Below are 16,213 nucleotides of genomic sequence, written 5' to 3' on the forward strand. Positions count from 1 at the left end.
GTCTGCCCCAGGGACCTGTACTCTAAACTTTCACACTGTCTTTCTGTTAAAATCCATACCCAGTAGTCAGTGGTGTGTATTTAAGTCCAATCTGTTTAATTATGTGGTGCTAATTGGGAATAACTATTACACGTTTATGTCCTTTCTTTCATATGTCATTAACTCCTCCCAAACCATAGTATCATCACACTCTAGTTAGTGCAGGTCTGGGATTAAAGATTGATGCTGTACTCTGCAGTGCCGGTTTGATCCCCAGCTGCTGGCGAGGGTCCCACATGGTGCGCAGACCTCTTCTGCTGTGCCCGCTGCTCCCCTCAGCAATGTATTTCGTCACTCTGCCTGTTCTGTTCCCCGCTCTGGCTCTGGTGAATTCTCTTACCCTCCCGCGCTTCTGACTGTACCCAGTGCTTGTATAAATGAATAAATAAAAATTAAAAAAAAAGATTTATGCTGTATAGAGAGAGTAGGGGATGGTGGGCTGCTTCGGTAAGATGCTCCTGGCCCTTTGCCACAACAGAGAATAAAGCTGCATGAGCTATTCAGCAAGTAATGGCATTTTGTATTGGACAAGTCCTCTCGTGGAATTAGGGATAGGAGAATAATTATCTTAGAGTTTAGAAAGAGTGTAATAATACTGATTTTTGAACTCCAATATCTGAACCAAGCAATTTGATTCATGAATATAAACTGTAAACGCTTTTGAATTATAAATCTGACCACACATACCTTTTCTTGTTCCTTTTGTTTCGAAAATATATGTGTATAGTATAGTCATAGAGGTGTGATTATACCATCAGGGACCCAGGATGGTTAAAGTAATTTTCTCTAAAATATTCCAATGTAAGAAGTGCCTTTGGGTCCTCAAAACTGTATTATTCAAATAAATAATTTCTTAGTTAACTTTGAAAAATGTTCTGTTTTCCAGGGTTATATTCGACAGTGTCGTAAGCACACAGGAATGTTCACTGTTGCACAACTAACCACCATTTTTGGAAACATTGAAGATATTTACAAATTCCAAAGAAAGTTTCTGAAAGACCTTGAGAAGCAGTACAATAAAGAGGAACCTCATTTAAGTGAAATAGGATCCTGCTTTCTTCAACATGTATGTCACCCATTACTTCTTTATTAATAAGACCTGGTTAAATAATTTTGAAATGTGTCTTTCCTGAAAAGAGGAGTCATTTTTTTGTTTTGTTTTCTTTCTTTCTTTGCTGCATTCAGTGGAGATACCACTTGTAAATTAAGTTGATTAGTTTATATGGTTAGCATTTACCAAAATACTCAAAGTCTGTTTTTTCATTATCTTCCCACTTTCATGCAGTTTAGAGTTAAGGTTGCATTTGGAGTAATTTCAGATAATTTCTATTAATTGTCTAGTATATGTTAAGCACTGTTTGCAGGACTTTTTTTATTAGCTCCTAGACCGGTTATTTTCACATGTTTTACAGATCAGGCAACAAAGCCCCAGAGAGTGACTCAGTGGGTGATTTGGTGGTGGGTGCACCACAATGGTGACACTGGAGTGGGGAGAGGTCCTGTACTTCCAAAATACCAACAATTATGTAAACCAATGTTACCTCAATTTATAAAATTAGTAATTACTAAATAAAAAATAATTCCGATAGAGATGTGCAGCTCTGGGGCTCGTGACCCCTGCACCTTAGTACAATACAGTCTGTGATGATGGTGTGAACCTATCATCATGTAAACTGATGACCATCATCACCATTTAATATTAAAAGATGTCAGAGGATAAAGATTTTTTTTTTATTCTCAGCCAAAATGGTCAGGGAATAGCGACAGTAATAATAGTAATCACAGTCAGAGCCACACCACCTCCATAGTAGCGCCTGCTGTGTGTAGGTCCCAGTAACTTTATTCAGAGATGGAAAAGCAGGTTGGGTTGATTTTAAATAGCTGAGAATGAAGCTGTGGTATAAATAAACGTGGGAAGGTTGACCCTAGGAGCGCAGTGGGCCTGGTAGGCAGACCAGTTTGGCCAACACAGGTTCACACAGAGGAGTCAGAAACCTTGGAGGTCAGCTAAGCAGAGGGTATGGCGTGATGGAGACAAAGCCTCAGCATGGAGCCTCTTTCTATGGAGAGCAGAGGAGGGCAGCGTAGGGACAGAGGTGCCCTATGGCTGCTGCTAGGGAGGGAGGGGATGTGCTCCTGAGTGAGGGTCACGGCAGAGGACAAGTAGACTGAGGAATTTATTAAAATGGGGTCTTTGAGGTCAGATGGTAAAGACTGGTCATAAGGAACAAAGAAAAACCAGTCAACCCACCTGTAGGGTTGTGAGTCTCAAGGAAAGGTCCATTATAAAAGTCTGTTTTCCTGGGAAATAGGAGTTTTCTCATAGACGCATTTGACTTTGAGCTCAAAGCCAAGTATAAACTGTGGAGCAGGACGTGGCTGGCAGGAATGCAGCCCTGGGTAGGGTGCAGGGAGGAAAGGTTCGGGGTGAGGAGGAGAGGCCCTGGGGCTCAACCTTGAAAGGCTGTGTGCAGGCAGGCACAGGGGGAGGTGGGGGGGGACTGGGAGAGGGCCGCTGCGAGTCCAAGGAAAGGCTGACCTCATGGGAGACCCGCAGGACAGCAGCAACCTGGCCGTGAGAGAAAGGCTTTCAGCTGGAGGTGGGAAGTGACTGGCCTGGGAGCTAGGTGGTGGGATGTGGAGGAGAAGTGCTGTGGTGAGGAGGAGGCGGCTCTCAACGGCCATCTCTTGGCCGTAGTTGAAAATTCTATCAGAGAGAGTAGAGAGGGTAAGGACCTGACAGGTGGTCAGGTAAGCACTGTCCCTTTCTCTAAGAACAGAGCTGGGGCGAGGACAGTGCTCCTCCCTGGAGAAGCCCTCCCGAGCACGTGCAAGGTCATTGTGAATGGGACCAGCACGCTGAGTCCTAGAGCAATCTCTACCTCCACCCGCAACAGATGACCCCCAGAAAACCCCCCGCAGAGGCTGCAGCTGGCCCCTTCCTACAGAGGAGTTATGGGACTGTTCAGTCCAGGCATGAAAGTCATTGCTGAACACCTTGGCACCACGTGCCAACTCACTTCTGTCCAGAAACGGCCCCTCAGATTGGGCTGGGTGTAGTCTCCCTTGCCATGGCTCAGGGCCCCCCCACAGCCTGACAAGTCTATGCTTTCCCCTTTCCAGCAAGAGGGCTTTGCGATCTACTCCGAGTACTGTAACAACCACCCGGGCGCCTGCGCAGAGCTGGCCAACCTGATGAAGCAAGGCCGGTACCGACACTTCTTTGAAGCCTGCCGACTGCTCCAGCAGATGATTGACATTGCCATTGATGGTTTCCTGCTCACACCAGTGCAGAAGATTTGCAAATACCCCCTGCAACTGGCCGAGCTGCTCAAGTACACCACACCGGAACACAGGTGAGGGCGGCCAGCGGAGTGCAAGTACTGCACCTGCGCTCGCTGAGGCTCCCGAGTTGGTGGCTCAGCAGTGGGGGCGGGCTGGGGTGAGGGGCCTGAACCCACCAGGGCTCTATGGAAGAAGTTTTCATATTGTTTGATGATTTAAATCAGATCATTGAAGGGGCCCTAGAACAGCCATTTCTTCTAGAGACATTAAAAAATAATAATTCTTTAATTGTGTCATGAGCAGTTTTTAGAGTAGGCTGGTATGAGCATGGTTTCAGAAATATCTTCCTTGCTGTCTCAAGTTGTTTCACAGCAGCTCACCATGAGAGCAGTGTTTACTGCAACAAAAGCTACTTTACAGAAGGGGTGAGATGGTCCCCAAATGTGAGCCGTAGCAGAGTAGGATGTCCAGGGCCCGAAGGAGAGTGCAGGGGGCAGATTGGAAGGCACGTCTCACTGAAACGTGCCGCTTGCAGCCCTTTCTTAACCAGCCTGGCAGCTCCCTCTGTCTCCATCATCCTTCTTCACTCGCTTTGAGCAGGCCTCTGGTCATGGTTACCCACACTCTTAGAGGCTTGCTTTGGCCCTAAGCTCTTACAGGAGAGCCGAGAAATTATCCATCGCTTCCTTAATAGCAACCTTGCTGTGTGGTCGTATGTAAGAGAGACCACTGTAGTGCAGCCATCCCAGACCGGGCAGATTCACTGTCGATTTGGGCAGATGGGTAAAGGAATCTTGGAGCCCTCAGTAGACTTTGCAGGAGCCCTCAGTAGACTTTGCCGGGAGGCAGCCAAGCAACTGAACCTTCCAGCTCCCCAGGAATCTCCACGCGCTAGCTCTCCTCTTTGTCGTACATCTCATCTCCTCACAGCGATGCCCGTTTATCCCTCGCTCCATGGTCCAGGCGCCTGTATTATTTTATGTGTGCATGCCCCATGCTTGCTCCCAAGTGCCTTGTGCACCAAGACCATATCGTGTGGGCAGTGAAAACCTGGGAGGAAAGCATGAACACAGGTGACAGCCACAGAAGCTGGTGGTGGGAAGCAGAGAAAAGAGTCTGAACCACTCCATTGTCCCTACAACCACCCATTCAGTACTCATGTGGGAAATGTCACTGTAGCAGGACCCAGCTGTGGGCGCCTTTAGGTGGCCCATGACTGGTTCATTGCTTATGTTCTCACCAGCACATTTGGGATGCCAGTGGAGACAAAACTATTCATCAAGCAAGTTTTTAGCATAAAGCTTTCTGGTTTTTAGATGAGAATCTGTGACATGTGTGACACTGATGTAAAGCTTTTCACTATACCTGTAGCCCCAGAAGAAAGGACAGTCTTGAAGTGTTCTAGTGAAAGAGGGAGAGGAAAAAGATTATGCGCAGAGGAGATTTGCTGTGGTAAATTAAGAACCACAACAGTCCTGGCTTTTTTTTTTTTTAAGATTTATTTTATTTATTTATACAAGCACTGGGTACAGTCAGAAGCACAGGAGGATGAGAGGATTCACCAGAGCCAGAGTGGGGAACAGAACAGGCAGAGTGACAAAATACACTGCTGAGGGGAGCAGGGGGCGCGGTAGGAGAGGTCTGTGTGCCATGTGGGACCCTTGCCCAGCAGCTGGGGATTGCTCCACCGCTGTGGCACCAGGGGAGGCCCAACAGTTCTGGGTTTTAATAGCTAACAGTTGCCCTGAGATCAGTCAAATTATCCATGGCTGTGCCTGGCCCTGCAGGGTGGGGGGAACAGGTCATTCTTTTGTCCTTCTGCCACTGGACTCCTGTGGAGAGACAGGGTTTGAAAATGAATCTTTTTAACAATTAAAGGAGAAAAAAATGGGCCTCCCTGGTGGCGCAGCATGTCGGGCGCAGCACTGAGAAGCTGCAGCCTCTGCAGTGTGGATTCAATTCCCGGCCGGCCAGGGAGATTCCCAAATGGTGAGGCAGATCTCTCCTGCCTCGTCCGCTGCTCCCCTCAGCAGTGTTTTCTGTTCATCTGCCTGTTCTGCTCCTACTCTGTCTCTGGTGAGTTCTCTCACCTTCCCGCGCTCTGGCCTGAACCCCAGTTCTTATATAAATATAATAAATCTTTAAAAAAAAAATAGAAGATAGAGAAAAAGAGCAAGTTTGCTGAACCGTAATCCTTGGGTAGAGGTGTTAGTTTAAGGAATTATTATTAGAGGACCTCCCTGGTGGCGCAAGGGTGACGCAACCTCTGAAGCTGTCCACAGCCACTGCAGCATGAGTTCGAGCCCCTGCTAGGTAGCACATGGTGCAGCAGACCTCTCCTGTCTCGCCTGCTGCTTCCCTCAGCAGTGTATTTCAGTCATTCTGCCTGTTCTGTTCCCCACTCTGTCTCTGGTGAGTCCACTTAGCCCCCACACCTCTGGCCTATACCCCAGTTCCTATATGCATAAATAAATAAATCTTTTTAAAAAAATTGTGATTAGAAAAATAAGAGAAAGGAGTTCACTGAAGTAGATAAGAGGAAAAGATTTTTTCTAATGGAAAAATTAGAAAATTGCAAAGTCAAGAAAGCCATAAAGTTGAAGAACTATTTAAAAAGAATAAAAAGGCATCATGATGAGGAAGCAGAGAAAATAAATAAGATAATTAAGAAGCAAAGACATCTTGCAAAATATGAGCGGGCATGTGAGTCCATTCCAAGAAGGGGAAGCTATGCTGGAAGCCACGCAACCAATACCAGTTGAATTTTCTCTTTTAATGCCAATTCAAAAAAAACACTCTTAAGGAAGTGACAAAAAGCCCATTTCCTTATCTTAAACAAACAAACAAAAAAAGAAGCACGCTGATTCTTTCTGGAACTGTACAGAAAGACTTGGCACAGCAGACCGCTTCTGTCTCTGGTGAATCCTCTCACCTCGCCCCCCAAACCTCTGGCCTGCACCCCAGCTCTTATATGCATAAATAAATAAATCTTTAAAAAAAAAACTTGAGGGAAAAAATACAATAGTTTTGTACACTTATTTCATTGCTGGAGTAATGGGGATTGCTCCCACTATTTAGGCAACAGCCCTGTATCATAATTGTTCTTCCTGTCTGCTCTGCTTCTAAGTATGAATTGGTCTTTCTTAGAACAGAGGGTCCACCTTGTGGGGAAATGCCCAGGAGCTTCCCAGAAGCTGAGTGTCATTGTGTGTAGTAAACAGACAATAGAATCTGCTTGCTGATCTGCAAAAGGACTTGTTATTCAGCCCAACTGAGATCCAAAGGCTCTTTCCGGTAACACACAGTAAAGTGCTGTAATTGAAGAAATAAAGCTCCATGAGTGAATGATTGGTTTACATGTCCCCAAATTATTAATACTGAACAAAACTCCCAATGTCAAGCTTTCTGACACAGACGTGCTCTGTTCTAGCCTCTGGAGATCTGAACCATAGTTTCCATTTTCCAATACCTTCAGAGGTACTGGGAAGAGGGCTTGGGAAGAGGAGGCTACTGTCTATAGCATATAGGAAGCCCCAGAGATGAGAATGTGTTGTTGGGGTAATTGCATTAGCATTTATGTAACGCACCCATGTCAGGCTTATATGGCTTATGTCCTCTCATGTCCTTTTGTGAATAATGTAAAATGATACTCAGAGCATATAATTACTCCTGAAAATGGTTAGTGATTATTAAAATATAAAGCAAAACTAGCTTTGTGAGCATTAAAGATATGTTCTTCTTTATTAATGAAAATAATCCATTGTCACTATGACTAAAACTTATTTCTTGTGGCATTTGCTTTCATTCATTGTGATTTCTGGGAAATGAATGAAAACAGTCTTGTTCCAAAGAATTCTTTACTGCATTCAGTCAGCTCCCTTATCCTCCCAGACTATAGCCTATTCATGGAGGAACAAGAAATTGGAAACAATGGCTGTTTTTAAATGCCACTTTGTCTAGACTGTTAAGATACAAATCAGGATGGAGTGTACTCTTTTGTTACACTCCATCTTCAAGTTGCAATTATATGGTTAAAATTAACTTCATACTTTGCAGTGATTACAACAATATAAAAGCAGCATACGAAGCCATGAAGAATGTAGCCTGTTTGATCAACGAGCGCAAACGCAAGCTGGAAAGCATAGACAAGATAGCAAGGTGGCAGGTGTCCATTGTAGGCTGGGAGGTAAGTGGGAACCCATTGTAGGCTGGGAGGTAAGTGGGAACCCCCCCATTCCACCATCTATGTGTTCCAGTGCCTCTTGTGCCCAGCCCCACCTCTGGTCTAGTTGGATGATATACTTCAATGTCTACGGTTGATACTTTATTTTCTTAGCTTTAATGGTGTATATATTTTGAGACATATTGTTGGATTTAACCTTACTCCACCTGCACCCAAAAATAAACTGTTATTTATTATCTAGACTCTATCTCTATTGCTAGAAAGTAAGCTCCATAACAGCAACTAGAAAACAATGAAAATACAGGTCATAATATTGTAGAAGCATATCACTGCCTACATTTAAATCTGTATGACTTAGGCAAGATTATTTGTTTTTATTTTTATTTTTATCTCTGTCTTGGAAAGAAACTGTTATCTCTCTTACCTCTTAGAGCTGTTATATTAAATAAGACAATTCAAATTCAGTGCTTGATATGGCTTATAATGGTAGTTTAGAACGTGCGAGTGCATGTGTGTGCACACACACTTAAATACTTATAAAAACAATAATAATGACAAGCAGTGTTTGTATTGTGTTTACCACGTGCCTCATACTGGCTTAAGGCATTTACATTTATAAACTCACTTAAACCGTTCAGTGCTCCTATGAGGTAGGAACTATAAGTAGCTATTTTTAACAGAGGGGGAACCTAGAGCACAAAAGGTCACATAACTTGTCCTAGGTCACATAGCTCAGCAGTGGCCAAACCACATTCAATCTAAGCAGCCAGCCTAGCTTCAGATTACATGCAGGTAACCTGTACACTCCATGACTGTTACTAAGAAAAATTAGCTGCTCAGATTGCTTTCAAACCAAGCAACATTCGGGGCCTCCCCGGTGGCGCAGCAGTTGAGCGCTGGGTTGCGAAGCTGTCCACAGCCTCTGAAGAGCTGGTTCGATCCCCGGCTGCTCCCCGGCCACCGGAGGAGGGTCCCACATGGTGCGCAGACCTCTCCTGCCGCCCGCTGCTCCCCTCAGCAGTGTACTTCGGTCCTTCTGCCTACTCTGCTCCCTGCTCTGGCTCTGGTGAATTCTCTCACCCTCCCGCGCTTCTGACTGTACCCAGTGCTTGTATAAATAAATAAATCTTTAAAAATAAATAAATAAACCAAGCAACATTCATACAACATCACATTACTTGGTCAAAACTCACTCTCCCCAAGGATTAAAAAAGTTTGGGTAGGGAAGTTATATTTTTAACTAAAGTAGGTTATAGTGGTGAAAGTTGGAAAATATTTGTTTCAAACTCTTATGGACTTTAGGAGCCTGGATGAGAGTCCTCAGAGATGAGAGTTTCTTATTTTGTAAGTGAAGTATCTAGGGCATAGAATTGCTCTTGGCAAATAAATAGAATTATTTTCCAGTCAGGATCTTTTGCCTCCAATAATTGTTGTATGTGTCTAGGCTCAACAGAGAATAAAATCTTATACATTAAAGGCCAGTGTCATACCAGATACCATAAAGTCACATTGGTCAGACTACATCTACATATTGTGAAAGTATATTTTCCTTCTTCTTTTGGGCTCTGACATTTAGGGAATAGTTTATTGTTAGAAGTTCACCTGTTCTTGCTGTATATTTGCCATCTGGCCTTTTGTTGCCAAGACCCTCATAGAGTATTACTCCAAGTAACTGCTACATAATTAAGTCAAAAGCAAAGCATCCATAATGCTCTATTCCTCTTCATAGAATGCCCCTTCCCTGTTTCCTCATTTTCTATTGCTCAGTCTTGGCCAGCTGCCATTTCCGCTCTCAACAGGATTCTATTAATCCAGCATGCTTTTCACCAGACCTCTCTGATAAGGAAGACACTTTAAATAAAAATAGAGGGACTATAATATTTTTCCCATTGAGTAGGAAAAAAGGAATTCCATACACAAGGAGACTAATAAACAAGTTTTAATGGGCTTGAGGTTCTGCCTATCTGTAAATGGGCCTCATGTAATTGGAAAACCCAAAACCATTCTGGACCCCTTCCTCATCCCTGATTCTAAAGGAATCAGAATGGGGCCATCTGAAAATGTGTTTTTGTCCTTCTAGGGGATGGATATTTTAGATCGAAGTTCAGAATTGATCCATTCTGGGGAACTGACCAAAATCACTAAGCAGGGCAAGAGCCAGCAGCGGACCTTCTTCCTGTTCGACCACCAGCTTGTGTCCTGCAAGAAGGACTTGTTGCGTCGGGACATGCTCTATTACAGGGGTCGCACAGACATGGACCAGATGGAGCTTGTGGACCTGGAGGATGGACGTGACAAGGACTGGAACCTCAACGTGAAGAATGCATTCAAACTTATCAGCAAGACCACCGATGAGGTTCATCTGTTTTGTGCCAAAAAGCAGGAAGACAAGGCGCGGTGGCTGCAAGCCTGTGGGGATGAGAGGAGGAGGGTGCAGGAGGACCAGGAAATGGGTGAGCAGCCCTGGGTGCTGCAGAGTCACTTCCCTCTGCCTCCCAGCTCAATCTCCGGCCTTGGAGGCCAACTCTTCCACGAGCCCGTTCCCCAAAGAGTTAAATGTCTCCTTTGGGAAAAGAAAAAGGATTTGCATGGGAAAATGCTTCTAAACTTGATTACAGGGCAGAATATGACAGATGCAGTTATCCAAGGCAATAATTTTCATTTCGTGCTTTCACTTCCTGCCAGATACCCTGTTGCACATATATAGAATTTGTCATATTTTGTCCCTGGATGTGGATACTGTGGTTATGTCCAATTTATACACAAGGAAATTGACGCATCGGTCGCTTCCCTATTCTTACAACAGGCCAAGCAGCATTGAAAACTAGCTCAATGTGTGCCCAGCACTGAACCATAGTCAGGTGACCCTTGTCTATGCCATGAGAAATTTCAGATGATCTGTGGGCTTCCTTTTCAACTGTGCCTTTATTTTTTATTTTATTTTTATTTCTGGTTTGTTTGGGTTTTTTTAGCTGTGGTTTGAAATCACTTTACATTGACCTTGCTGCCACAGTTGATTCAGACCCAGTGGCTCCCCATGCACATTTCCCTGTGTCTCTCTTCCATGAAGCTAAGGCCCATGTACTCTTTCCTTCAGCTGAGGTAGTACATCTTCATATTCAGTGTTGACCTTCTGTTCACCTCCCTGAAAGACTGATGCTGCCCAGCCTGGTACCTGGAATGACAGCACCGCCCAAGGTCCAATTTTTCCCAGACATGTTAGGGTTTTTGAGCACAAACTGTTGAATAGAGGTCAGGATGCCACAGGGACTGCGGGCCCCCTATAGATGAGGTGGAATGAGAGGTACTCATCTTTGCAACCCACGAGTGCCAGGCCTTGAAGGTTTTCTGGTGTAAGCTGGAGGAGAAGCCCTTCCCATTCCCCAACCACTCCTTTGGGGGAAACTGGAATGGAAGCAGAGGGTACTTTATCAATTAATGTGACCATTACCCAGCCCCAGCCTTGGCTACAGATTTTGCTCTTGATCCCAAGGAGATTTCTTGGGATCATATATTTCAATAGGAGGGGATTTATCAATCAGTCAAGGTAACTTGCCACCAGAAGCAGGATCTCCTCAGAAATATTCCACAGGTGGACACTGGCCCATACCTCACCAGTAATCACACCACTCATAGGTGATCCCTTATGCCAGGCAGAAGTGTCTTTTATACAAAGAAGAAAACTGATTTCCAACAACTTCCATATGTCTGTGCTACTTGTTCTCTCAGGCCCCTTTAGAATAAGACTCATCTCTATCATACCAAGAATTCTTCAGATATTTGCAGATGACATTTATTAAAAGTGTAAAATCACAGGACTATAAAATCCTGATTTTACCTACTGCCTAATACTGTCTTAAGGCAGGTCCTGAAATCATTTGTAAGTCAGAATGTTCCTGTTTCCCCTCAGATATAACTGAGTATTACAAGGGACATTCTAAACACTTCTTAATTCTATTCCTCGTTAACAACAGAAAGGAGGGACCTGCTTTTATACTTTGCAGTACAATGCTCCCTAGAGCTAGTTCTCAGGTGTGCATGAATGAATGGTGCATTCCTGAATCCATTAAGTATGAACTGAGTAAGATGGAATAAAATAGGAACGACCCAGACCTGGCGTGTCAGTCTAGTGTTAAATACATCATGTTTAGGAGATTCTGAATGTGAGGGTGGGGACAAGTCAAAAGGCTGATGTGGGTTTAGGCGCAATAGAATCCAAGGGGCCAGAATATGGAGCCCAAAGAATTCTCCAGGACCCATTAGGGACAGATACCAAGGATGTTGAGAAGCCAAGGCCAGATGTAGAGTGTGCAAAGGTAGATAGTGAAACCTTGCAAGTGACCCCCGCAGTAAGCAGAGGAGGGAGAGCCCAGATCTCCTTCCATGCTGTGGAGAACCTACACCCTGGTGTGGCTCCAACATGGCTGCCTTAGCTCTCCTCCTGCCCAGCCTGCAAGACCAGGGCTTATCTGATCTCTAGCTACTTGTTTAACCCACTCACCCAGTACATTCAGATAGTATCACTGTGCTACAGAATTTTACAGTCTATGGGCTGTAGTGCACAACACATAGTTGGCGAGTTGGCATATAGAATCCAGTTACTGTTACTCAGATATTAGCACGGTAGAATCAAAATTTAGCTTTCACAGCAGGCAAGTGAATATCCCCTCTGATACTTTTGATTTGTCCTCTTCTCCCAGGACATCCTTCTTTAGTGTTGTAATTAGTAACACTATAGGAACATTTACCTGGGAATGTCTGGATTTACATCAGGCAATGTCTGCGTGTCATTCTTATAGCACCCCATTTCTCTCTTTAAAATGGCCGCATATGAGGGGCCACATATGAGGGGTCTAATGTGCACACAGATTTTCCACGATAACAGATCATACAAATAGTCTAGTCCAACAGGAATGAAATAGTAAGGATTTGTATTCTAAAATTATTTAGATTGACTTTCTATTCAAAGAGGGAGTTGCTTGATGACCTTCTTAGCCTTCTTGTTATTTCTCCTTTCCCCACTTTTCAACCTATTTTAATTCCTTGAGGATTAAGGGCCTTGTTTCAGAATGCCTCAGTGTTAATCTGGGCCGTGGTACAAATTTTATTCTAAAATGTTTTCACTTGTTTTGAATATATATCACTTGTTTTTCTAAATCCAGGAATGGAAATTTCAGAAAATCAGAAGAAACTGGCCATGTTGAATGCTCAAAAGGCAGGACATGGAAAGTCAAAAGGTAAGTTTTGGAGAAAGTTTTGTCTTAATGTGTGTTGGTACTGAAGTTAAAAGCAGGGGAAATACCCAAAGTTGTATGATCAACAAAGGAGAGAAGTTTGGGTAAAACTCAGAATGGTGGATTCTAAAGCAATGGATGGTTGAAAGTAATCAGCATTTGCTTTAGAATGGGCTTCTGGATTTGCGTATTTCTTCATGTGAGCTTATAAAATGAGTTTTGAATTTCATAAGCATTTCCAGGCCTCCTTGGCCCTGCCCACAACCTCTCTCTGCATCACCCTTCTGAGAAAATAATGATATTATTCATCAGGCCCACCTGCTCACCAATCTGAGGCAAACAAGTATCTCTTGCATCTTTTTGGCATGGGGGGAGGAAATTTCCATCCCCGAACTGCTTGCCAGCTGTAAGTAAGCTTCATTCTAGTTTCACTCACACAAAAATAGATCTAAAAGTTTTCTACATCAATCAATGAGTTAAACAAAAAGGCACAGACACATTAGCTTATTTAGAGCAGGGATTTTCTACCTTCCCAGTATATTAAAATTAACTGGGCTACTGTTTAAAAATAATGCCTAGGCCACATACCGAGGGGTCTAATGTGCACACAGATTTTTCACAATATAGATCATACAAGTAGTCTGGCCCAAATGGAATGAAATAGTAAGGATTTGTATTCTAAAAATATGTTCTTAGAAAGTTTATTCAGATTGACTTTCTATTCCAAGAGGGAGTTGCTTGATGAAATTTATCCCACTCAGTATTTTTCTAATTAAAAATGCAAAAATAAGAATCATTCAAGCCCAGGACTATGAACTGCCATCAACCACTGGACAGCCAAGAAAGTTTCATTACCAAAACTCCTGCTCCCCCCACATAGATGCAGAATTTACCCCAAACTGTAAATATCTTTAAGTCAGAAAAACCCAATTTATCTATTTTTTATCTCTCTACTGTTTTTTTTTTTTAAGATTTATTTATGCATACAAGAACTGGGGTACAGGCCAGAGGTGTGGGAGGTGAGAAGATTTACCAGAGACACAGTGGGAAGCAGAACAGGCAATTGACTGAAATACACTGATGAGGGGAGCAGTGGGCGAGTCAGGAGAGGCCTGCTGCACTATATGGGTAACTCCTCCCGGGCAGGCTGGTGATCGAACTCGTGCTGCAGTGGCTGAGGACAGCTTCATAGGTTGCATGTTAACCCCCTGCACCACCAAGGAGGCCCCTCTCTACTTTTAATGGCAGTGAGTAGTAAATATCAGTTTGTCAGGTTTATTAGTTTCTGGCCATATCATCCAAGAGTGACTGGATAAGTATCAAGGTACCTGAAGAATAAGAATATAGTGAAAACTGGGGTTTATGGGCCATCGTTGTGTTGGGTGTGTCCCATGGATTATGTTATGTCACCCTCCCTGGAGGGTCAGGAGAATTTTATAGCAGATGAAGGTGGATGCTAAATCAAGTCCTGGCTCCTTCTCATCCCACACTCTCTCATCATATCCTGCTGACTCACAATCAGCTGTGATCTTGCCACTCATTTTAATAAGCCTTTTTCATCGACTCTGCACAAATATAAATGTTTACGCTGATAAAAATTTTGATTGAAGCAATTAGGTTGAGGAGCACTGTTCTAGGTCATTACTTACAGTCACTCATTTAATTCATTCAGGAACCCTGTAGATACTGTCACCCCATTTTAGAGATCAGGTTGCTGAGATCCAGAGAAATCAAATCATTTCCCAAGTAATTACAGCCAGTAAGCACAGAGTGGGATGTGGACCAAGGTGTATGAGCTTCAGACTTTCATTGAAAGAGTTTTATTATTTCTCATCCCAAGTTCTAGCTAATTCTACCACTGACTGCTGTGTGACCATAGGTGATATACATAACTTCTCTGCATTTTGCTTTCCTTTCCATCACACTCCTGTAATGGTGGCTTCCCTGGAAGGTTCAATGAGGTAGTTTGTCACTGTGAGATAGTATGTCATACTGTTCCATAGGCAGTATCTGAACATGTGTTGCTTGTGACAGCTAGTATTGGGATTGAGAATGAGCTAAGAACTGCACATCTTAGTACTTCTTTTGTCCTTCTTGAATAACAAATGACCCTCAGTTCGTGTTTCATCTCTCTCCCCTCTCATGTCAGGCTACAGTGGATTCCCTGTGGCCCCGCCGCACCAGAGCTTGCACCCACTTCACCAGCGCCATGTCACCGTGCCCACCAGCGTCCCTCAGCAGCAAGTGTTTGCCCTGGCAGAACCCAAGAGGAAGCCTTCGTTATTCTGGCACACCTTCAATAAGCTCACCCCTTTCAAGAAATGAAATGGGATCTGGGCATTTCTGTTGAGGTGGAGAACCATTTTTGTTTCTTCATTGCTAAAAGTGAGGAAGCTACATTGGACCCAGTGCTGAAAACTTCTTTCTGGGGTCAATGCCAGTCTTCAGAGACCCAGTGCCACCTTGGTTGGAGAAGGTCATCATTTATGTCTCTAATGTGTCCAAGAATCCTCTGTCACCTGGGCCAAGATGGCTAGACCTAGGAACCAGTGCTGTCTTCTGAAGTGAATGCTGAGCGTTGACCCCAGTGCCCATGACTGGTGCTAAGCACGCTCTCTGCTGCAGCACAAACCAAGCACCTCAAGATTTTCAGTTCCCAAGGAAGGGCTAGAGCAGAGTGTCACTTTTGCATCTGATTTTGATGGGAATGGTGCACCAGCGTTGGTACAATGCTGCCTCTGGATAGCATGCAAGCTGTCCCTTCTTCTGATGCCATAACAGTTGTCAAATGGTCATGCAGACTTCACCCTGCAAGCTTCCTCCCTCTACAGGCTAGAGGGGAAAGCAGGATGAATTCATCATGTGGCAGCTGGTCTGTAAAGCAGAGTGACTTAAGCATTCAAAGATAGGACTGTTTTCAAGTGAGGGAGTGAAAAATCCTGCTGCCATTTGGATTTGCCTTCTGAAGTAAGGAACTGGCCTGCCGGTGTGCAGCACCTAACTCTACAAGCAGAAATCACATCCACTTGCACATCATAACCTAAGAAGTTGGATCCATATGTATCCTTTTTCAGTGTAACAAGCCATTTGCTTTAATTTTATGATAAAGTGGATATGAGCATGCACCCACTGAAAGTCATTCTTCAGGAGATCCTTGTGCTTCTTCCAACGATGGGTTCTGATGTCTCACCAATTAAGCAGCACATGCATTTGATCAAGCATGAGGCTCAAAGCAATCCAACTTCCCCAGGATTTGAGGCCAACTTATTTCATAAACCTAAAACAGTAGTGCTAACTGTGCCATTATTAGCATGTCAGCAGGTTTCTGGAGACTCATTTGTTACAAAAGAGACCTTAATAAAAAATATGTTTAGACTCAGAGATAGCAGTCCTTTTAAACGAAGACCATGTGGGCTAATACCTGTAGATAGTAATCTCCTTATCTTTGTCTACATTGTAAATTTTTGGTGAA

General features: G+C 43.8%; 1 protein-coding gene across 3 annotated transcripts in view; it reads left to right on the plus strand.

The window, feature by feature from the left end:
- The window catches only part of SPATA13 (spermatogenesis associated 13), a gene marked incomplete at both ends in the record, with an annotated part of 29,727 nt that extends 14,661 nt beyond the window's left edge, over positions 1–15,066 (plus strand). For 2 of the 3 annotated variants that reach the window (XM_084235232.1, XM_084235234.1), the window contains 6 exons: positions 926–1,105; positions 3,163–3,395; positions 7,381–7,510; positions 9,588–9,960; positions 12,670–12,744; positions 14,891–15,066. In XM_084235232.1, the coding sequence (XP_084091358.1) occupies positions 926–1,105; positions 3,163–3,395; positions 7,381–7,510; positions 9,588–9,960; positions 12,670–12,744; positions 14,891–15,066 (1,167 nt within the window). The remainder of the gene's footprint in view (positions 1–925; positions 1,106–3,162; positions 3,396–7,380; positions 7,511–9,587; positions 9,961–12,669; positions 12,745–14,890) is intronic. The other variant, XM_084235233.1, reaches the window with a different exon arrangement.
- Positions 15,067–16,213: the final 1,147 nt, after the last annotated feature.

Source organism: Talpa europaea (assembly GCF_964194135.1).
Source record: "Talpa europaea genome assembly, chromosome: 6".
In the NCBI taxonomy this organism is placed as follows: Eukaryota; Metazoa; Chordata; class Mammalia; order Eulipotyphla; family Talpidae; genus Talpa; species Talpa europaea.